The sequence below is a fragment of the Danio rerio genome, chromosome 7, assembly GCF_052040795.2.
Source record: "Danio rerio strain M-AB ecotype USA chromosome 7, GRCz13ab, whole genome shotgun sequence".
Classification (NCBI taxonomy): Eukaryota; Metazoa; Chordata; class Actinopteri; order Cypriniformes; family Danionidae; genus Danio; species Danio rerio.
This window is the reverse complement of record NC_141027.1, coordinates 48,191,878-48,217,502: the sequence shown is the minus strand read 5'-3', so window position 1 is coordinate 48,217,502 and position 25,625 is coordinate 48,191,878. Positions and strand designations below refer to the sequence as shown.

Here is a 25,625-nt window from a genome sequence, read left to right as displayed (position 1 = left end):
TTTAGGGGGGCTAACAATTCTGACTTCAACTGTATATATATATGTACACACACACACACATTTATATATGCGTGTCTGTGTGATGTATGTAAAATTTGGCCCGTGACAACGTTTTTTTTTTTTTGCATCTGGCCCTCGGCCCAAAAAGTTTGGACACCCCTGATGTAAACGTTGCTCATACAACAATAGCCATATAAACACGAGCATATTGAAAACAAAAAAAGTGCAACAGTCTAAGAACCATATAATGTTATAGTCATTTATTATTTGGTATAATTTAATATTAACCTCTGCTAAAGAGACTGGTGGACATGATGTTTTCAGAACAAGTTTTTTCTTGGTTTATTTTTGGAGACCGCTAATCAGAGATCATCCTCAATGTTCAGTTGTGGCTTGTATTTATTTTCAATGTATTCGAATGCCGTAAAGCTGTCAGAAAGTTTAACTTACTGCTATAAAATCAATCTACTATACAGCTCATGCTATTGCTGTGTGGTTAATCTAACATAAACACACCATTCCTATAAAAATAAAATAAGGCTGATGGCTTTTTTTTTAGCATGTTGTCGTTTTACTAATAAAACCTATTGTTTTTATGTTCTGTGGGTTGTAGTTAAAATTTGGTAAAAATTTAAATAACATTTATTTGACTTTTTTAAGTCATCAAGCAACCACCTGTCATCAATTATAAGGTTCTATCTGCGTTCTCAAGGATTTTGAGATATTGAGCTTCAATGTTTTTGAATTTCATATAGCAAACAGTATGCGTGTAACATTTGTTTTTAAAATAAAAGGTCTTAAAATGTAAACAACTTATAAAAAAATCCCATAATGTAAACAAGTTGCCATTTAATAAGAATATGTCAATAACTCAATGTTGACAAAAATGTCATTAGAACCTTATATAGAAATGTCATTTGATAGAACCTTATAATTCTAAGGTAAGGATATATCAATTTAGATGCTCAGGTGCAAAAAACTGTTAAGTGCCTGATCGGAATTTTTTTCTTTTTCTAAAATGAGCTTTTTTTTCTAGGCTCCTATGTGTGGGTTCTTTTCTTTTCATTTTTTAGAATGGAATTGAATAAGTTATTTTCTTTGCTTTTAATGTGAAATAACTGAAAATAAACATAGGAGGCTACTGAAAATACTCATTTTTGAAAGTGAGTGTGTGTTTTACTCTAACACATACATATAAACTGTAAATACAGACAAACTGATAATTTCCAAATGTGGTTCCAGATGAATTTTTAAGTCTTCACAAGAGACTTTCTTACAGTTTTTTTTTTCTTCTAACTGCTTACACACAAAATCTTTATATGTCACACGATTTCTGAAACCTGTCACTCAAAATGGAAAACTGAACTCAAGTTTTCATTGGCATAAAACACTTAAAAAAATAAATAAATAAATCACACACAATTCTCAACCTAAAACAAAAATCTAACAGGAACAGCCTTTCCAAACAGAACCAATCAAAATGTTACATTTCCTCACCAGATCACACACACTCACTAACTGATGACTAGCTGATCACTAGGCCCACACGGAATCTGCACATACAGATCTGCGCAGATTTTAAGCCCATGATTCTTAAGCCCATTTTAAGCCCATGATTCAGTTTATTTACTCGTGTAAATGTGTGTAAATTCATATTTATTCAGTTTATAAATTAATCTCAGTGATATTATTGACTAATATGAAAATATTGATATGATTTACTTACAATATAGTTTGTAATGTCATACATTCTGTCTTTTAGTAGTTATATTATACGAGAGACTTGCTTTGTTTAAGTAAGTCTAATTGTGGGTCTAATTGGATTTTCATTGAAAACATTAAATGCAAGTTAAAAAGGATTACTTTATTTCATATATATATATATATATATATATATATATATATATATATATATATATATATATATATATATATATATATTAAGATTTAAGTTAAGATAGTCTCAAAATCATTTCGCATAAATCTGCAGATTTTTACCAATATTCTGCGCAGAAATAGCAAAAAATTTCCAGATTCCGTGTGGCCCTACTGATCACTGACCAATCACAGTATGCCACCGTGCATATCCCTACAGCATGCCTGCGTGATGCTTCTCCAGGCAATGAATGCTTCCCCCCCTTCAAGACCCCATACACAATTACGTTCTTTATTGTATTCTGAAGAACATATTTTTGCCTAACATGTTTTTTTTTTTTTTACATTTTAACATACAGTATTGCGATTATGGTTTTGTTGTATGGATCAGTAATGTTGGCCTAATAATTATTTTCTGTATCTTCATGTCATTTAGTTTACAGTGTATCTGCTACTCCTCTGAGCAGATTACTGCCACTGTCGAACAATGTATTGAAATGTAGATACAAGCTCATGACAGAGCAAATAGCTTTAGATTTAGAACAACAGTGTTTACGTGGTATACCCAAAGATTTACTATTATGAAAGAAGTGTTTGCCATTTAATGCAAATGCTTTATGATGATAAGTGTGTATGGCATTTTAAATGCAGTGTTACACTTTGAAGGAACATGAGGCATTTTGTGTGTGCAGTTTTGAGAATTGTGTATTTTGAAAAAGGGGACACTATTTTGAAAACGTGTGTAATCAGTAGGAAAAGCTTTAATATCGTCTGATAATGTGCCAACGGTCAGTTGGCACATTATCAGATGATATTACAGCTTTTGATCAAAACTTGTGATCAAATCACTGAACATGGTAATAATAGATGTAAAAAGGGTCTGAATGATGAATAATATGACTTTAGTTATATACTAGAGTATAGTTATATACTTGACACGCAAATTAATTAAGCCACCGATGAGAGATTCCACCTGCAGAAATCTATAAGCTCGCAAAGGATCAAGACTTACTGTTAATAAAAGATAGTGTTTGTGTGTAAAAAGAGGAAACGTAAATGTTTTTAATGCTAGTAGCATTTAAAGCAGAACTACCAAGCAAGCAGAAGGAAGGGGAAAAAAGATCAGTGCATAATATGTACTTTTACAAACCACATAAATGTATTTACAATATTTCACATGTAAACAGCAGCATAATTGAATAAGGTGATTAGGTTTGGCATGTCTGCATTAAACAGACCATCACAACTAAAACTCATTTCCCCATAAGCCGCAGACGCACATGCTACAGTGAAGAGAACGGATGAAACTGATGAAATCCATGGCAACCGACCAAACAGCATTACAGTTACAAAAAACCACTAACACAACAAGGCTTGAATAATATGGATTCAAAACATTTCTGCTGATATATGATGTAAAGCTAAATATGCACAAATTTTCATGACAACATGTAATTAGGCACTATTAAAAAGAACTATTATTTTGCATAGACTTATAATATGTTGTGTTTGTTTCATTTTCACAAAGAAGGGAGGTTGAAGGTGGCACTTGATCATCAATGTTGAATGAGAAAAAATATATCAATATTGCATCAGCAAATAGTACACAATATGAAATACAAAAGCATTCAAATCGTGATACTATTAACTTTGCCTACTTGAGCGCACTGTGTTTTGGGAGACCTGTCATTCTATGCTATAACGGCCAGTGATGTGAATAATGGTGTTATAAATAAACTGTGTTATTTTTTTAGTAACAAATTACTGTTTCCCCTGTAACAACACTGTTACTGTCGCTGACAATAACATGTGACATTATAATACTAATATTTTTAATAATATAACTAATATAAACTATATAATTTGCTACAATAAAGTGTTTTTTTATATGAGTAGACTCATCAGATCAGCTACAGGATTTGCTCTGATGTGTGCTGCAGGACGAGGGGGGCATATAACTGACGATGATGATTGGTTTGTGTCTGTGGGAGAGGGACAAACACATAACTGATGATGATTGGCTGATTGAACTGATGAGTGAGTTTCTATCATTTGCCAACCAATGATAGAGACGTGTGGATGTTTATATCATCACACAAATACACACACACCAAAGACCAGAAGTTTGAGCAATGGTAAGTACCTCACAAAGCACCTCATATCATCAGATGCTGCTGCAAAATGAATGGTAAGAATGCAGGTCATAATGTGAGTTCTGCTTGGAGGAGAAATGATGCGCCACTAGATCAAAACAACTAAAACTAGAATTAGTAGTGTTCTGACATGCAAAAATAGCCTAAATGATAGCAGCAAATTTAGTTAATTATGTCATAGCAGTTTTTTTTTTGATAATCTATCTACATTTCTCTAATTTTATTATTTCTTATAAAGCAGATTGTTAGCCAGTTGTGGCCTGAGCAATAAATATGAAACATTTTAAGCCGTACATTGTTTTAATAATAATAACATACAATAGTAATAATAATATTTACATATGTATTAAATTTGATGTGTCTCATACATTGTATTAGGACAGCATTAAAATATTGTAGAACAGTGTGCAATGTTTTATAATAATAATAATAATTTATACTATTTAGTGTCTATTTCGTTCATTTAAAATTAGTGCTGGGCAAAGATTAATCATGATTGATCGCATCCAAAATAAAAGTTTGTTTTGACATAATATATGTGTGTTTTATATATATTTATATTAATGATACACACACATACATCTGCAGTTGACGTCAAAACAGCAGAAGCCATTACTAATTCACCATGTCACTTTAGAGCTAGTGTTTGAATGACTCTCTATAGCATAATGTCTAAAGTGATGACAAAACAGCTGATTTTTGGATGTGAGGGTTCTGAATAACACTATTGAGAACCAGGATATATATGATGCAGCGGGTTTTGGGCGGCCACTGCGATTGGGTACTGTACCGAAGTTGGCAACCCGGGGTTGTTTACAGACTATACTAAAAAGGGCGGGGGGAGATCGGTCTGAAATACGGGATACTCCCAGGAAAAACGGGGTTGTTGGCAGGTATTCTTACTAGTTTAATAATGATTTGACCAGCTGTAGTTAGAAATCAGACTGTTGTAATCTTCTAAGCGTAAGGGCTTATTATGTGGTTCTGTCGCCATCTTGTGGATAGAAAACATCAACCGCCTTTGGTCTACTCTATGGCAGGCTAATGGCCACCGACGAGCTCTCTCAGAAATGGTAAATATTTTAAAATAGGCACTGTTCTTATAAATAAACAGCATAGTTGCAATCTAAACAACTACATTCTTGACTAAAAAAAGCCTCATACGTACATTATGTTGTCTAACAGCAGTAATATTTGTCAAACTGTAGAGTGTATCTCTGCTTGTTGCTGACTGTAGATGGGCAGAGTAATACTAACAGGTGAAGGGTGAAGAGGCCTTTGTGTGATGTCACTGGCAAAATATTGCATGGCTATCAGCCAATCAGATTCAAGAACCTGATAGAACTGTTGTATAAATATATTTAGTAGAGAATATATCAACTTTTAAATTATTTTAATACTTGTTTTGTCCTATTTCAGATTGTGTTATGTTATCCTGACACCCTTTATAATTCTTCATTGATTTATTGATTCATAAAAAAGAGATGTTTTTGTAGTTTATGTAGACATGTTTTTTAAAGTACTTAAATTGTTTGCCAATCATGTCTGGCTAGTAGAGATTCCTCTTCAGAATAACTGCTTATAATTTTTTTTTTTTAACTAGAAATTCCACACTAAAATAACAATAATAATAATAATAATAATAATGAAACTAATATACGTATATGTACTTTAATGTCAACAACAAACAATCTACCATCAATTAACAACAATATATGTCATTTTAAGCCTGCCATTAAATGTACTTGAGCTACAATTGAAAATCAGTCCTGTTGCACTTTACTGAAAAAAAAATGCATGCTATGTAAGTGGTTGCTTTGACACCTTACTGCATTGTATTTTAGTTGTTTATCTCAAATATTTTGCTGTGATCTGACTTCCAACCTTCCAGGAGTGGCTGCATATGACACATACTTTTAGTATTCATTTGAATTGACTTCAGGCACATTCCTAGCTGTTTTTGAAGCGTTTTAATTTTGTGTTGAAGGTTGTCCTTCAACAGTTTGACATGCATTTAATGCCATAAAATATTTGAATTGTTTCATAATATACATTTCACATCATCACATTTTTTAAAGAGTCTCATTAGATTTGGTTCTTATAAACTCGTCCTGTACACAGCTCTGATTGGTCAGATTAGTAATGTGCATGTTTGTATATTCACTTTTCATGAAGTGTGCATTTGTTTTGTAAGAAAGAGATTCCTTTTGCAGGGTTATCAATTCGTTTTGTGAATGAGCAAGTGAAATTTTAATAGAAACAGCCAAAAATACTGTTATGCTAATTGCTTCTTACCATGTACATTAAGTTAATGAATGTAAATAAGTTGAACTAAAGGGATAAACAAGAAGTGTAAACATCCCATTGAACTTAATATTTACGTATCAGGGATGTAACGATTCACCACACTCTTGATTCGATAGGATTTACGATAGTTATCTCACAATTCACAATTCAGTCATGATTTTTTTTTTTTTTACAAAATTTAGGGTGAAGAGCACTTTCATTTTTTCCTAAATGCTGCACTTTTTTTTTTTTTTTGCATTTAAATGCTATTTTAAAAACAATTTCCAAAACAAGAATAATACAAACTCAAGAAGACTCATTATTATAAACAAACTAAAACTGTGCTGAGATTTGACATCTTAAAAAGGAGATATCAGCATATCTATGTATAAGTTGAGGTCTTTGTACATTTACAATGTTCCCTGCTGATGAAAAAACTCTTTCATTGAGGACTGAGATGGCTGGTGCGGAGAGTAAAGCCTTTCCTAAACCAGGGATCAGTGTGTACAGAGGTGGTCAATAGGTCCTCTGATCCAGGAGACTGGCATAAACAAACTGATTATAAAATTACTAAATATACAGTAGAATAGAGTCAAGAGTTGAACATGATTATGAAGGTGAATAATTAATATTACTTGTATAATTAATTAGTATATTAAATAGTAAGTTTTAATGTAATAAACTTAAGAAGAGATAATCTTAAACATTTTTAAATATTCAATATTAATGAGCAAATATGCATAAACTCATTTAAAAGGAGAGAGTAAAAATAATCTAATACCTGCTTCTGTATTAGCACAGCTTTCTCTTTTAGTCTGAAAATAATCTATACACTTTCGCTATGAAAACACTGATGCACTGTGTAATTTCCATAGCACTCGTCAAAGTAAGCGGAGCTGCAATTCCTCCGGTTTGCGTGATTTGGCTTATTTTATTTTATTTTGCGTATATACATCTGTGACAGTAGTTTTTCACTGTTCTGATGGTTTATGTGCATCATATTTGTTATTCTGTTAGTGTAAGTCAATGTCTCTTCACAGTATTTGCAAACAGTTTGTCTGGCCTATTTTACTCTGCCGGCTCACCTCTTACTCGCCTCTGATGTGCAGGTAAAGCAAGATTGCATCTTTAAACACAGCATCATTCAACATTTCAACTGGTTTGAATCATCACATATTTGAATCCATTTTCAACCGACTCACAGTGAATCATTACATCAATACAGATAAATGTAACTTAAACCAAGAAAGCGCTTCCACCTGACACCTCATTTCCAAGTCCAACATAAACACTTGTACCCTCTATCTCCAGTAGGAAAGTTTCAGCTTTTATTGTTTTAGTTTGAAAGGAAATTTGGGTCATTCTTGTCAAAGCAATTCTCAGAATGAAGGTGGTACGGTATAGAATGAGACTTATCTTTCTTCAGCAGTTCAGAACCGTATATTCTCCCTCCCTAAAAATATGAGAATGAACACACTCTTATTTGATCATAAGAAATCCTCCTCAGGCTTCTACCACCTCTTAACCTCAACTTTAAGCCTCAAAAACTCAAGCAATAAACCTCTATGTCCTGTAGTCAAAAGGAAAAAGTAATATTACATAGAAAAGTGAGCAAGAGAACCAATCAGACGTTTAAAACAGATGAAGATTAGAGAAAGTATACATTACATATCTAAATATGTGTGTTTTGTATTTATAATGTGAGTTTGTACACACAGTTGGCGTCAGAATTATTAGCCTTCCTGTGAGTAAAATTTTTTTTTAACCAAATTATGTTTATCAGAGCAAGGAATTTTTCACAGTATATCCGATAATAAATTTTCTTCTGGATAAAGTCTTATATAATATATAAATATATAAATATATATATATATATATATATATATATATATATATATATATATATATATATATATATATATATATATATATATATATATATATATTCCACACCTAACAATAGTGCCATGGAGTTTATTTCACTTCATAAAGACTCCCTCTAATACATCAACTTCCAACAACCCGAACAAGAAATGTAATTCATTTAATTATGCCAAAAGTCACACTTCTGCTGATGAGGCTAAGTATATAACAGTGCATATGTCATTAAGAAAGCTTTTAAAAAGGATTTATGAACCATTTACTCACAATCTTCTTGACGCGGTCCATTTGTAATTTCATCAGTAAGATTATCAGCTGATTTGTTTAAGGTTCACACTTTCAGACTTCAGTGGATTTATTTCTCCCAACATCTTCACAAAGTATCTGAAGTGTTTTTTTGGTGTTGCTATCTTGTATATTTCTCACTGATTTACAGCTGCTTCATTTATTTCAAATTTACATAATCAGGGATAATTGCAAAAGAAACCGTTTGGTTCTTTGTTCAGAGAAGTGTTTCATTTTTGACGTGGATCCTGATTGGCCATCTGTTTAGTTCTGAAACAGAACACTGCATTTCTTTATATTAAAAATAAATTATGTACATTAAATAAAATATAGGCATGTTTTGTAGGCTTGTTACAATAGTTACGAAATAAGTGGTTACTGTAAGTAAATTACTTTTTTTACTGAAAATATAAAGAAAGGGATTACTTTTCATTTTTAGGTAATTTAATTACAGTTGCTCATTCTTGCATTACTGTACATATACTTGACAGTTCTGTAGAAACAGAGTCATTGTAGAGTCATTTGGAAAGAATTCAGAAAAATTAGGATAGGTCTGTAGTGCAGTGCATCAACATAAAATGTATTAAATAAATTACAAACATATACCTACAGTAGAGAAAAGATACATTTTTTAAATTAAATTTATAAATTTAATAAATTAATAAATAAAATTAATAAATAAAAGATTAAATAAATAGTGCTGTTCTGGTTTTCTGAGTCGTCGTACAGTAATTAGACACAGAACTTGAATAATCAAATGTGACATATCACTGTATACACTCGTGTTTCACACAATTGATTTATGTTGAGAGAACATGAACAAATTAAGTTAAGTTATTAGTTTTTACATAGATTTGTCATAAAGCAATAAAGTTGTAGAATTGTGTTGTTTCTGTTTATTTTAAATATAGGGCTTCTGCAGGTTTCACCAAGTTAAATTTAAGACTTTTTAAGACACGTTTAAGACTATTATAAATTTTAGACTCATACAGAGCTTAACGCTAAGGAGTCTTTCTAAAGGCCCAAATGGGAAAAAATACATTTAAAAGTACATTTATACAAATTACTTAATATTAAAAAAGTTACATAATTTTGTTATTTCTTAGACACATATTTAAAATAATGTCTCAAAACAAGCAAGCTCTAGTTGTATATATACACTTGTTTTCTTTAAAATCTTGTTTTCTTAAAAAAAATGTTTTTTTTACTATAATAGACTAAATGTATGCACAAATATATGTCAAGATCAGTGTCCTCAGCAGTAAAAAACATGGAGAACTATTTAACAAATGTTATTGTAAGGCAAAGAATGAAAACATTATGGTAAATACAGTTAAAAAATAACATTTTTAAATAAAAAGTTAAATGTTTTATTAAGGTGTTAGTGATGGCTAGATTGAGTATCTATACATGAACAAAAGGAAAATTAAGACCTGTTTAAAAAAGATTTAAGACCTAAAACACAATGTTACAGCAAATTTAAGACTTTCTAAGACCTAAATTTTTTGTTCTTGAGATTAAAGACATTTTTTCAAACTTTTAAGACCCTGCGGACACCCTGCAAAAAAGTAGTTTGGACAAAAATCTAACACATTTTATTTTTTAAACGTAGTCTTCATTATAAAAACATTCAATACATATAAAGCTACAACCACAATCATCTGTGTGCTTTTAAATTCTCTTGAAACGCTTATAGTCAAATATTTGAAACTTTGAACTTTGAAATGACAAACTATTGTACCTGATCAACTACAATCCAATTGGACATTGCATATGTGTGCTTGTGATATCAATGTTAAAACAATATATTGTGCAGCCCTACATTGAATGGTTTCATGTTTGACAAAAATTTTACTTAACTTTTCTTTTTAGTATTATTACTATTTTAAGTAAAGCTAAGAGGCCCAAATTTAAAGAACTAGAAGAGAACTATATTTAAGTCGTAACATTGAATCAAGTGATTAATTTACATAGTAAGTAATAAGCAAGTCCAGCAGGAGGCACTCAATCTGTGGTCTGAGTGGGTCCGAATGCCCCAGTATATTGATGGAAACTCTATACTGCTCATTGAGCGCAGTCTTTCAGATGAGATGTTAAACCAAGGTCCTGACTCTCTGTGGTCCCTAAAAATGCCAAGATGTCCTTCAAAAAAATTGTAAGGGTTTAACCCCGACATCCTGGCTAAATTTGCCCACTGGCCTCTGTTCATCATGACCTCCTAACCATCCCCATATCATAACTAGCTTCATCACTTTGTCTCCTCTCCACCAATCAGCTGGTGTGTGTCTGGTACAATATGGCTGATGTCGCGTAATCCAGGTGGGTGCTGCACACTGGCGGTGGATGAAGAGAGACGCGATTTGAGTGTCCAGTAAAGCACTATATAAACGTAAGGAATCATTATTATTATTATTATTATTATTATTTATTTATTTTTATTATTATCATTAAATTACGTTTCAGGCAAAGTAATTACAAAGGTAACTTAAATAAAATTGTAATGATGTAATTAGCAATTAGTAATTCCTTACCTAATTTGAAGTAATTTTCCCAACACTATTTCTTGTATCTTCCAAACTATTTTTTTACTTGGACTTGAATAAACTTTTCACCAAAAAAGTGAGTCTGTTGTCCCACGAGACCTGAAAGTCCTGGACATCCAGCTAAGACTGAATTGTGATTCAAGCAAACTTACTGATTGTGAAAACAAATCTGAGCCTCTTACCTGTCTGGTCCTCTCCCTGAGCGCCTGGTCCTCGTAGTGCGGATGGTTTGTCAATACTCTCCCCGTACACAGCTTAATTCCTGCCAACAGCTGCATGCTGCCTGCAAACACTGCCCGTTTGGGTGTCTTCAATCTGTCCAGACAAAATAAACACGAGAGAGCTCTGTTACATTCCCTTCGCTAATATTTCAGGACAGGGGATTGCACAAGAGGCCTGGATGTCTGGTGGTGGCATTTATGAGAAAAGCTAAATCTGCAGACATTTATTTCAGGTGAACGGGGGAAATGTGAAATGGTTGAGTGAGGACAGATGCAGTCATTTGTACACTCCCATCACCAATGTCTGAAATGCAGAAGGTTTGTAGTCTGCGGCAGGTTTAAAAGGCACTCTCTTTGGATGCGATCCATCTCCTGTCATGTTATATATGTGCATAGGATGCATGCAGGAAAGTGCTGAAGCTGTATGTTATTTGAATAGCAAGATGGATGTTTCAGAGGTCATCTGTTTAACAAAGAAAAAAAAAAATCCCTTTCGAATTCAGCTTTAACATGCTATAAAACATTCAACACCACACAAAAGCCTGGAAAGGAAATAGAGCCCGGGTCGAGACATTCAGTGTTTTCCCTAGGTTTACACCTTTTACAATTTGTTTTTAAAATTTTGCAGAAATTATGAAGTTGTTTTGTATAAAGAAAACACTGAGAGAAGCAAATAGAGAAACTTGAGCATTTTTTGTCTACCGCTTTATATGTGATACTGTGGTGATAGTTATACACACATAATTCCTTTTACTACACAATTCACCATAGCTTATTCATGTCATTATGGCGGCTTGAGAAAGCCAACATACTGTTAAACTACATGAATGTATTATTCTTCTCTCTTCTTCTGAGACTAATTTCTATATGCATCTCCGCCTAAACTATTTAAGCTACAAAAAATAAACTAACTCCAAACCTCCAAACTGGTCTGACTTGGGTTGCTCTATCTTTTCCAAATGATCCGACTTAGGGTTTTCTGAAAACAGACCTGGAAAATTCTCCCATTGACTTAACATTGGACCAAACTTTGTCATACAGACTTAAGGTTGGGCTCATTTAACTCAGACTACCAATTTGCCAATCACTGATGACCTTTCAACTTACTAACCACACCCTAGCAACCACTTATGGCATCCTAGCAACTGTCCTATAGACTTCCATTATAAAAAACTGCCATTGACTTTACATTGGACATGCTAACAACATACTAATCCATACTTGAAAGAAACATACTAAAGCAGGGGTCTCAAACTCGCGGCCCGCGGGCCATTTGCGGCCCTCAGTGCAATATTTTGTGGCCCGCGCCGACCGCTGTACACTGACAGAATCAGCGGAGCGGGGAGAGAGAGCGCTCCCCGCTCCGCTGATTCTATCCGTACACAGCGGTCACTGGCATTCCCCGCCCGCCGTGTAAACAAAGGGGCGGGGATGCCGATGACATCACCACGCACCCCGCCCCTTTGTTAGACACTGTGACAGGCGGGAAGGGTTAGGAGGGAACTCGCGCCGGCCAGAACCAAGGTAAGCTGTTCCCGCCCCTGCCTGCCACTTAGCTACCTATCTGCAACCTGCCACCTACCTAGCTACAGCCTGCATCTTACATATATTATAGGTAGATACAGACTGGTACAGACTGATGTGACTGGAGTGGGGAGGGGGTGTTTTATTTATACATATATACGCCTTTTTTTTAGGTGAGGGCAGGCACGTGCACACATAGGGCTCAACCTGTGCAGTGCACATGCCCTTTTTAGTCTTTTTAGACTAGACTCAGTGTTTAGCTTAAGATTTATTTTCCCCTTTAAGGACCCTATTGTTGTGATGACATTGTTTGTTTTGGATCAACACGTTTGTGTGCTCAAATAAAAAGTGCATCTTTGATGATTTATTGACACTTTATACATACATTAAAGACTATAAAATTAATTTGCAGGGTGACATGATGGCTCAGTGGTTAGAACTGTCGCCTTACAGCAAGAAGGTCGCTGGTTCAAGTCCAGGCTGGACCAGGAGGCATTTCTGTGTGGAGTTTGCATGTTCTTGTCTTGTTGGCATGAGTTTCCTCCGGATGTTTCTCCCACAGTCCAAAGACATGTGCTCATAGGTGAATTGGGTAAGCTACATTGTCCATAGTGAATGTGTGTGCATGGGAGTGTATGGATGTTTCCCATTACTGGGTTGCGGCAGGAAAGGGCATCCACAGTGTAAAACATGTGCTGGAAAAGTTAGTGGTTCATTCCGATGTAGCTACTCCAGATTAATAAAGGGATTAAGCCAAAAAAAATGAAAGAATAAATCTGAACTGCTGTTTCTTTCAGTATTCTCTCTATAATTGCTGTGGGTCACACACCAGACATGAGGCTGAAAGCGGCATGCATCCTTTTACCAGATTTCTTTTTTCCCCATCTGGTTAACGCAACATATTTTCAGACGCAATCTCTCTCTCTGTTGGTGGGAGTGTGTTCACTTGTGTGTGTGTGTGTGTGTGTTTGTGTGCACACATCCAAACGTAATTTCACAGAGCGCAAAATACAGAGAGATATGTAAACACACAACTATAGACAAAAATTAAATGAATAGACTGGGAATATGCCTTCATTCTTAAAAAAAAAAAAAAAAAAAAAAAAAAAAACTTCAACCAAAACTATCACAAATAAGCATGATCCAAACTACTGAAAATACATTTGCAAAAAGACGATTTAGAAATTACTGTAAATGTACACAAATTACGGTGATTACTTCAGCTAGTACTTTCATATATTTACTAGCACTTACATATAACAAGGGAAGATAGACAGACAGGTAGACAGATATACCTTTTTATTTTTCTCCATTTTCCCCACAAAAATAGAAAAGGTAAATAAATAAATTGATAAAACAAAAACAACATTTTATGTGTTGGGTCGTCACTTGATGTCTGACCCAACGTAATCCAAGTCCCGGAGCAAAACAAGTCAAAACATCCACTGATTAAAAAAGCAGCCTCGGGCACTCAAATCTCCCACCCCATGTCTGTTCAATTTGTTTGGGCAATAAAACGAAATACTGTCACAGACGTCTTGCTTCAAGGTTGCTTGCAGCTCAAACTGGAAAAGACAAAGTGTCTGTGCTTCTGAAGGTTACAAAATATATGACGGTTTCATTTCTGTCCAGTCTGGAATGAGCTGAATTAAACATCGGATGCCTGAACAAAATATTTCATTACAGAGGAGCAAGAGTAGTCAGTGTGGGTCAACTGTGATCATAGACCATACAGAAAAACCTTGCGCTGGGTTCAATAACTGCCACACATGAAAGGCATTAACATAGGGGACAGATTCACAAACACACACGGATCGCGCAGGGTGACCAACAGCTATTTTCAATCCAAAGTTTAACAAGACAGCTATGAAGCAGCAACGAAAGAAAAATGGCTCCAATTACAGCGGGCTCAAAGTATTTGACATGACCTTCACCTCAAAGACAAACTTAATGTCTGATCACATTACCTGTACATACACCTATGAAAAAAATACCACGAGAGACAGAGGTTATTCTAGTAATAGAGTTCAGGGTAGGTGGTTTTGAGGCTTGAGGGGAATTTGAACATCAAAAAAATGAAATAAAAAATAAATGAATTGAGGAATGGAGATAGTTGTATGGTTGGAGATGGATGTATTGGTGGAGGGTTGTAGATGAATGTATATTTGTGAACTGACATTTGGACATCTATATATGGACAGACAAAGAAAAGAAGGATAGTTGGCCGAAAAGAGATGAATGGACGAAGGACTGGAGATTGGAGGGTTGTAGATGGATGGGTGGATTGATAAATATGAATGGATGAATAGATGAATAGATGAACAGATGTATAGATGTATGTATGGATGGATGCATAGATGTAAGGACAGATGGACAAACAGGAAAAGAATAGTTGGACAAAAAGACATGATAGAATGGAGTAATGTAGATAGTTGTATAGTTGGAGATGGATGGATGGACGGATGGATATCTGTAAACTGACAATTGGACATGTATACATGGACAGAGAAAATAGAAGGAAAAGGATAGTTGGACAAAAAATGGATGGATGAAGGACTGGAGACAATGGAAGGGTTGGAGATGAATGGATGGATTGATAGATATAAATGGATGGATGAATGTATAGAAGCATAGATGTGTGGATGGATGGATGCATAGAGGGATGGATGAACAAACAGGAGAAGAATAGTTGGACAGTTGGAATGGAGATAGTTGTATGGTTGGAGAAGGATGGATTGATGGAGGGTTTGAGATGGATGGATGGATGATTAGATGAGAAAATATGAAAGGATAGATGGAGAGTTGGAGATGGAAGGATGGGTATAGAGTTGGAGATAGAAGGATGTGTATAGAGTTGGAGAAGAAATGATAAATGAAGAGTTGGAGATAGAAGGATCAATGGAGAGTTGGTAGCTGGATAGATGGATGGAGCTCAGTGAACTGATGTTTAAATGTGGATGTATGTACAGACAAACAGATAAAGGATAGTTGAACAAAAAGAGATGAATGGATAGAGGTGATAGATGATAGATAGGTAGGTAGACGAATGGATTGGTGAAGGATTAGAGATGGATAGATTGATTGATAAATATGAATGGGTTTATGGATGGATGGATGGTGTAAGACAGATAGATTGATGATATACTTTAAAACAAAGCCCTTCTATGGTCCATTGCTGCAAATAAGCTTTGGGAAATATGCATTGGATGACATTGGCGTTGGCGCAATAGCCTAGTGGTTTGCGTGCCGACATATGGTGCAATAGCACGTCAGGGCGTCGCTAGTTCGAATTTCGGCTCGACATTTCCCTACTCAATACTGTCCTATCTAATAAAGGCAAAAAGGCCAAAAAAATAAAAAAAAATAGATAAAAAATAACAAAACAGAGATGCATAGATGGACAGACAGATGGATAACCCGAGATCAGTCAATGGACATTTGAACAAGAATAATTGGATAAACAAAATTAGATGAATGGATGGACAAACAAAAATTGATGGTTGGTGGGGTGGATAGTTGGATGCATGGATGGATGGATGGATGGATTGATTGATGGACAGATAGATGCTTGGATGGATGGACAAATGGATGAATGGATAGATGAATGGACAAACAGACAGGAAGGAATGGATGGATATACTGTATTAAAGATGGACTTTTGGAGAGGAATGGATGGACAAAGATGAACGGAGTAAGTTGAACAGATCAATGGATGGGTGGATAAAGATAGATGGATAGAGACACAGATAAAGAAAGTTAGAAAGACAGACAGAAGAAGCGATGGGGAAAAGATTCACCCCCACCCACATACCTTAAACATAAAAACCAAAAACATCAATTGAACACATTCTTGACTTTATCAGTATGTCTAGTCATGTTTTCCAGCATAATTGTGTGTATTTGATGTGTGATCTTGTTAAAGGGTAGTATTGTCTTGTATAAACCTAGAGAGACTGTGCTTCAAACAAATGAAATTATCTGGCAAGACAAAAAGCACTTATGGGTCAGTCCTTGCCAAATCACACAGAAATAAAGAAGAGTACTGTTGTACCCACTCACATTTTGTTCATTGTTTCATTTTGTTAAAGGACTTCTAGCCTATAACATTTCAAGGTCTAATTATCAATGCAGGCCTCATAAGAAGATACACAAAACAATGTGTTCCCTTCATGTCCGATCTGTTTAGCGTTTCAATTGAATGTATAAAAGTAGGAACAATAATGAACAAACAGACATTAGTGATAATGAGTCCTGAAAAAAAGGATACCATTAATAAAAGTGTTTTGATTATAGGATTAAAATTTTAAATCTCTATTATTAGTAAAAATTAATATCATTTTAGTCAGGTATGGAACACTAGTTTGCTCATTTGGAGGCACTCATTTAGAGATTTTTAAAATGGCAAGCACATTCACTAAATATTCAATCAAACATGGTGAGGACAACGGTTTGTAAAAATCTGTCTAAGAACAGACCTAAAAATGTTCAGGCAAGACTCCAAAGAAATGTTCTCAAGAGCCACCTCCAGCCCCAGATGAAGGATTTTCCACTCAGACTAATTTCAATCAAATATCGTCCACAGAAAAGCACTTGGTCAACTACAGCAGAGCAGATGTCATCAGAGACAAATGATCTCCTCAGCCTTCTTCTCTTTTGCAGAGCCTTTTCTCCCCACGCTTTAATGTTTACGCAGCAAAGGCTTCAATAATAGAGTAAAGAAACTTGTGTTTTATCCTTCATCAATGACAGCGACCATAGAGCAGAATTATTGATTTCGAAAGCACATTTCATCACCAGTAATGCATCCAAACAGCCCTCAATCAATGTCATATGATTTCCCGGAGATGAGGACACAATGACAAAAGGTTTCCTGTTATTTGACACAAAGCATTAAATTTGAGTTCCATTGGCGAATGCATTCATATCTAAGTGGCAGTTCACAAAGTCTGAATGGCTTAGGAAATGTAAATCCATATATGCACAAAATCAATATATGTGATCTTGGGCCACATAAAGACTCTTATGTTGAACAGGTACATCTTTGGTAATAGCCATAAATACACAACATGGGTAATTATCGATTTTTCTGACATGCAATAAGCACTAGCAATGTTTCCATCCACCTATTCTTATGCACTTTTTGGATTTGCTCATAAAAAAAAATTAAATAAATAAATAAATCAGTTAATGAAAACTCCATGATGCACATAAGTTTTAAAAATGCACATAAAAAATATAAGCACATAACTGAGTAGGAGAAATATTTTATTCGATAAGAAAAGAAGTGTATAAACTACGATAGAAACACTTTTGCTGAACAAATTCCAGTACGTCCATTAAAAAAAGTCATGTGACTGCTATAAGAGATCATGTGATGATAAAAATGTGTGTGAATAGACAAACCAGCAGGCTGAGCACATAGTAAAACATCTGAAATGTTGTTTGTGTCATTTTTGTCAATTATTTCAGTATTAGTGTTATTATATTATTAATTACCTACAGAATCAAAAGTGTACTCTGTGTCTCATGCCTTCGAACACCACACTTTAATTGTGTGTTGGCTTTTTTTTTTTTGTGCGCAAGTAATTTATTATATAGACAGCTTCTCCTACAGCAGCAAATTCCGTTTTTATTTTTGATTGACTTTGACTCACATGTCTATTGCATGTCTTTTATGCAATAATCTAGTTTTGCACATAAAGTTAAACATAACTATTGTTTCATGAAGATATTTAGTAAATCGCAAAGGCCTACATAGGATTGTGCGAACTGTTGGACGCGTAGTAGGAGGTGAGCTTCCCTCCCTCCAGGACATCTACACCAGGCGGTGCATGAGGAAAGCCAAGAGAATTATCAGTGACTCCAGCCACCCAAGCCATATACTTTTCTCTCTGCTACCCTTAGGCAGACAGTTCCGCAGAATCCAGTCACGCACCAGCCGACTGAAGGAAAGTTTCTTCCCTCAGACTATCAGGCTGATGAACACTTAAGACACCACATACAGACTCTTCCATACCCCTAACTGCACACCATCAATATGTAGCATGCACTGCAATCCATACTTGAAACAATACTGCTCATGTACTCATTGTACATATATCGCTGTCAATTTCACATTGTCGTTGAACTTGCACTGTCATTTTGAACTGTCATTCTGTATTTTATACTGTCACTTTTATAGACTTGTGTATTTTTTATCGGGTTTGTGAATTATAATGTTTCTGGCTTGTTTATATATTATATATGTTTAAATTATATATATATATATATATATATTTATCATAGTTAACAGTTCTAGAATTAAGTTTCAAAGGTGCTATATAAAAATAAATTACGATTATTATTATTATTATTATAAATAGGTAGCACGGTGGGGCAGTGGTTAACACAATCACCTCACAGCAAAAAGGTCTCTTGGTTCGAGCCCTGGCTAGGTCAGTTGACATTTCTGTGTGGTGTTTACATGTTGGGGCGAGGCAGTGGCGCAGTAGGTAGTGCTGTCGCCGCAGAGCAAGAAGGTTGCTGGGTCGCTGGTTCGAACCTCGGATCAGTTGGCGTTTCTGTGTGGAGTTTGCATGTTCTCCCTGCCTTCGCGTGGGTTTCCTCCGGGTGCTCCGGTTTCCCCCACAGTCCAAAGACATGTGGTACAGGAGAATTGGGTAGGCAAAATTTTCTGTAGTGTATGAGTGTGTGTGAATGTGTGTGTGGATGTTTCCAAGAGATGGGTTGTGGCTGGAAGGGCATCTGCTGCGTAAAACTTGATGAATAAGTTGGCGGTTCATTCCGCTGTGGCGACCCCGGATTAATAAGGGGACTAAGCCGACAAGAAAATGAATGAATGAATGAGTTTGCATGTTCTCCCAGTGTTCGCGCAATTTCCTCCAAATGCTTTAGTTTCCCCCACAAGTCCAAAAACATGCGGTATAAGTGTATTGGGTAGGCTAAACTGTTTGTAGTGTATATGTGTCAATGAGTTTGTATGGATGCTTCCCAGTGATGGGTTGCAGCTGGATGGGTATCTTCTGTGTAAAACATATGCTGGACATGTTGGCGGTTCATTCCTCTGTGGCTACCCCTATTTAATAAAGGGACTAAGCCAAAAAGAAAATGAATGAATGAATAAAAAAAATAATGAATGAATAAAAAATGTAAATGTTTGCATTTTATTTAGAACTACGTAAACACTTTACAGTTAGTTTTGTGATTTTAAGTGTTGGTATTTTATATTCTATAGTTTATTGACCTTTAAAATATGTTTAGCATTTGCGATCATTTGATTATGAAAAATAGCATTGTGACCTCATATTCAATTTACTACATAAAAAAATTATTGATTTACAGTTTACTGTTTTATTAAAAATATAAAGGGTGTGTATTATAATTGAGACTTATATGAACATCTTGGTTTTGTCACCAAGTTATCCACCTCAAAGCCATTGAAGTTAGAAAAAGTGTATACGGGTGATATTTACATCACAGCTTCCAGGTGGTGTAAATATCAATTTCACAAAAATTGACAAAGTGAATATGCAAAAAAATAAAATAAAATAAAAAATAAAAATGAATGAATAATTGAATGAATGAATGAAAAATAACAGTAAAGGCAGTAAAAAAGTATGAAAAAAAGATAAAATATCTTGTAAGTTTGTTTTGTGTATATGTTCAGGTAAATGTAACTCTTTCTTTAGGAATTGTTTAACATTTAGTCTCACCAGTCTTGAATAAGTTTACCACTGTATTAAGCATGTTAAAGAGCCTGTTGCATGCAGAACTGTTGCAAACAATTTAATTGTGCTGAACTTAAACAAACAAATTAAGTTTAATAATGTTCAACTTAATTTGTTTGTTTAAATTCAACACAAATAAATTGTTTACAACCACTTAACGTAAAAAAATTTTGTAAATCCAAGGAATCATGTCTGAATAATATTTTTCAGTGTTTTATGGATTTTTAAAAATGACCTACAATGCAGTGTGTAACACAGCTCTAAGTGAAGTGAAATATACATCTAAGGCTTAAATCTGAAAGTGTGCCGTGTTTAAAACTATTGATTCATCTATAAAAGAATTGACTCAGAGTGGTTCAAATGAATCGTGGAGGTAACAAATCTTTAGCCATGTCAGCGTGACATCGATACAGAACTCAAGTTCCATTATTTGTTGCATGCGCAAACCTGAGAAAATCGAAACCGCCCGGTCCTAACCACAAACACAGCAGAAAAAAAGAAAACAAACACTGTAACAGATCCCAGTTTAATAAAGTCGCATAGACAATGTGCGCTGAAGTGTGCGGGAAAGTTAGTGCTATTTTCCTTACCCAAAGATAAGGCTGGGAAGAGTCAGTGGTTTAAGATTATTTTTGCAAAAATAACTCAGCATTATAGCCCCAGCCTTGTGCTGAGTTACCATCATTTTTCTGACAAGTGCTTCAGCAATCTACACACTTGCAATGGGGCATTTGTAGGCAGTTTGTTAAAGGAAGGATCAGAAAAGACTATTGATTTATGGGACATTGTCAGAGCTTGACAGGAACTTTACAGTACACAGTTCATGGATCATTTTCTTCCTCCATTTCACAAGTGTAAGTTAGTGCGATTAAAATGGTTGCCTCATTGTTTTCTCTAGCTAGACAATTTTTTTAAATTGTGTTTTGTTAATTGTAACCAATTGTAGTGTATCTGGTTAAGTCTTCAGATTCTCATATCGCATCTAAATCCACATTTAAAATGTGACGCATGACGCTAAGTTTACAGATTTAAATGCGTTTGTGAGCTCGCAATCCTTTCCCGTTTGTCACATACACTCACACATGCTCTTTGCAATCTGACTACTTCAAATTTGTTGATAAGCCGTGGTGGACCAATTGCAATACACTGGGTCATCGGACCAATCAGCGCAGATTAGCTTCGTGCTAAAGAGGGGTTTGGAAACAAAAGAATCGCTGAACGAGTCATATGGAAGTCGTTGGGATAATAAAGTAAAGATAAATGCATATTATAAGACAATGAAAGTGATTTTTTTGACCTTGCATGCAAATCAGCCTGTTGTTGGAGACCCCAAAACCAAAATATAACCTTTTTAATGCATAATAAGGGCTCTTTAAACCACTTGTGCTTTCAAATCTACTGTTCATACATGAGAAGGCAAACTCCAGATTTAAGAACATAGATTTAAACATTGAAAGCAAAAACCTCTACTAAATTTGCAACACCCGTGGATGAAGGACATATGATTCTTGCTTTGCAATAACACAACAGAGAAATATCCTGAATTTCAACACATGGTCTTAAATCTACACTGGAGTAAAGTCTATTAAGCAAGGAATTTCTGAATAGACTGACTTCTGACCTCTGACCTCCCTCAGCGCATCATCTCTAGCTATTGGGGGTCTCTTTGTAATTACTCCATATTGACAAGAGACTGCGCCAGCCTCCGCTCGACTTACATTTAATTTCAGATTTATATTCTCTTATGTAAATGTCAGCTTGTGTTAGCCTGCACCCTGCTGACATTATAAAAATTGATTAATGCCATTAATATTCCAACGAGAGGCACACAAAGGGTGACCTGACCAGCCATATCTTAAGACGGAGACACATGCAGTACATCTTTTTAGACAGATACGCTTTTTTGAATTCAGTGAGAATAACGAATGACCCTCGATTAGATTGATGTTGATCCACTTCTATAAATACAGATAAATCACTTGTTGTGTGTTAAGCACTCAGTCATTTCAATGAGTGATGATAACAGTATGGCTGGACATGTCATGTGTGTGTGTCTGTGCATTCAGATATCTGGATTTCATCTGCTAACATGACTTCTTGTTGTCTTCACAATGGCTCATTTGCTTAGCTAGACATAATTGTCCAAATTATCGCTTATTAAAAATGTCTGGGGGTATGTTGATGTGGGTCAGACAGATACAGATGAGGACTCAGGATGATATGCTCTACACAGTGACCATTTGTCAATAGGTCTGATGGTATGTCAGCATGAAATATCACAAAAATCTATAGGTGGTGATTGACATGAAAAAAAAAAGTCTGCCAATAGTTCAAAACTGGCAGAAGGCTAAAAAGGCAGAAGAAAGCACTGATGACAATTCAATTAAGAGCGTATAAACTAAAGGGAACATCTTCAGAAATCTATTCTAAAACACTGACACTGACAATGACAATGACACTGGATCACAAAATTAGTTTTGGAATATATATATATATATGTATATATATATATATATATATATATATATATATATATATATATATATATATACACAACAGTTCCGTCTGGTTCTCAAATCTGATTGGCTGATAGCCGTGCGATATTCTGCAATATCAGAACTCCTACAGCCTCTTTACCCTTTGTGTATTACTCCGCCTACATACAACCAGCAAAAAGCAGACACAACAGGTCTAAAGTTTAAAAGATGCACACTCAACTGTTTAACTGTCTGCTTATGATTTGAATCCGGAAGAAAGTAGTTCCTCATACAAAAGGGTTTTTGAGACACTCCATGTTTGATTTTGTTTTTATATACACAATTATGCCGTCAAACTGTTGTATAAACGCAATATCACACGAGTAGCAGTGCGATATTAAAATGGATTTAAAAAAATGAAAAAAGGCTTTTATTCTATTCAAAATAAAACAAATAAGACTTTCTCCAGAAGAAAAAACATTATGAGACATCTTGTGAAAATTTCTGTGCTCTATTAAACATCATTTGGAAAATATATAAAAGAGAAAATAAATTCAATAGGGGGCTAATAATTCTGACTTTAACTGTATGTATCAGTGTGATTTATATATAGGTGACGCAGTGACGCAGTAGGTAGTGCTGTTGCAGCAAGAAAGTAGCTGGTTCGAGCCTTGGCTGGGTCAGTTGGGGTTTCTGTGTGGAGTTTGTATGTTCTCCCTGCGTTCGCGTGGGTTTAATCCGGGTGCTCCGGTTTCCCCCACACTCCAAAGACATGCGTTACAGGTGAATTGGTTAGACTAAATTGTCTGTAGTGTATGAGTGTGTGAATGAGGGTGTGTGAATGTTTCCCAAAGATGGGTTGCGGCTGGAAGGGCATCCGCAGCATAAAAATGTGCTGGATAAGTTGGCTGTTCATTCCACTGTGGAATAAAAAAAGAATGATTTTTACATTGATTTATAGTTTGTTAGGATACAGCAATATTTGAATATAATTCTTAAATCTGAGGGTTAAATATAAATAAAAAATAAATGTTGAGAAAATCACCTTTAAATATGTTTAATTTATTTTCTTGAAAAACGTATCACTAATCAAAACTTGTAAAATGCAAAATGTAAAAAAATATTTTTAAATAAATATAAACATGATCATAACATTCTAATGATTTTTGACAAATCAAAAACCAATAAAATGCAACTTTGGCTATTATTAGGGTCAGACAGAATCTGCAAACTTTTTATGCTATTTCCGCCAAGACATTTGTAAAAAAAAAAGTCTGTGTGTTTTAAGCGGAATGATTTTGGGAGTCTCGTAACTAAAAACTTACTGTAATCCATGAAATAAAAAAAAAAATTGCTTTTTAACTTTTACTTAATGTTTACAATGCAAATCCATCTAGATTCACTGATTTGGTATTTCTTTAAGTGTTCTACCCACTACGCCAACGTGATGCCCCCTCAATATTATTACTGAAATTAATTTAAAAACTGAATAAATATTAATTTACACACATTTACACAAGTTAATTAATAGACTCTATAATGGGCCAAAAATCTGCGGATTTCTGCGCCTGCAGATTCCATGTGGGCCTAGCTATTTTCATATGTATACCTATACAATATATAAGACTTGAACAAAACTGCTTCCCTACCCTAAACCCCCATCCCGCTTATAACTTTTTTATATCCCAATTTCTCACAAATTTAAACAGTGTATTCAGGTCTAAATGAAGACATTTAGGTATTTCATTTTAATCAAATAGTTAAAGCCATAATACCACAGAATACCATAGGTGTTTTTAAACCATTCCATGTATACATGCCTGAATCACACATTTCTTGCATTTCATGTACAGGCAAACAAATAAGTGTCATGTCATTGATCCCAGTTTCAGATGACGTGAATAAGGGACAAAACAAAAGAGGGACAATTTTTTCCAAAGGTATAAATGAAATGCAATAGTACATCTTTTCATCATTTCTGAATGCAGCAACAAACAGTTCATATAGCCTTGCTTAAAGGTCCTTCAAATGGCAGAATGTCAGACAATGAGATGCACTGCACACACACACACACACACACACACACACACACACACACACACACACGCTCAGACTGGCCAGTATGCGGATAAAGCTAAATCAGGATGAGATCTGAGTGCTCTCAAGTTGTGTGGAGCTTAATCCTGTGTATCAAAAAGAGAGAGAGAGAGAGAGAGAGTGAAAGAGCGAGAGCGAGGCCGACCTCGGGGAGAGTCTGACTGAGGGAGGTGATGATAGACTGATTGATCGGGCCAAAACACAACTTAAAATGTCAATGATTGATCTGCAAGCGAAGGAATGAGCTCAAGTTAAATGAAACTCCACTCTATAGGTTTCAGAAGTCACTTTGAGTAATTTGGGACCAGTAAACCGATTTGTTACTAAGCTACAGAAATCTTTCAAATGAGTAATAATTCAGGCCATCATGCATCTGAGACTTCCAGTTAGATTTCACAACAACTGGCAGAGCAAAAAGGCGTCAACTTTCACGAATTACAAAATGAGCAATTCTCGGTGGTAAAGCAAGATGAAAATAGCATGGTAAAACGGTGTCAGGTAACCTTTCATTTGTGCAAGCCGAGTGTATATTGGGGTGTTTGTGAATTAGCGGAAT

General features: G+C 34.9%; 1 protein-coding gene across 17 annotated transcripts in view; it reads right to left on the bottom strand.

The window, feature by feature from the left end:
• Positions 1 to 25,625, bottom strand: part of dpy19l3 (dpy-19 like C-mannosyltransferase 3) — an 88,225-nt gene that overhangs the window by 9,533 nt on the left and 53,067 nt on the right. For 10 of the 17 annotated variants that reach the window (XM_087261717.1, XM_087261721.1, XM_087261720.1 and 7 more), the window contains one exon: positions 11,206 to 11,338. The exons of 2 other annotated variants lie outside the window; for them this stretch is intronic. In XM_087261717.1, coding sequence (XP_087117843.1) covers positions 11,206 to 11,338 — 133 coding nt within the window. Of the gene's footprint in view, positions 1 to 9,383; positions 10,860 to 11,205; positions 11,339 to 23,277; positions 23,893 to 25,625 lie in introns of those variants that run through there. 5 more of the 17 variants (XM_087261725.1, XM_087261724.1, XM_087261728.1 and 2 more) reach the window with 3 other exon arrangements.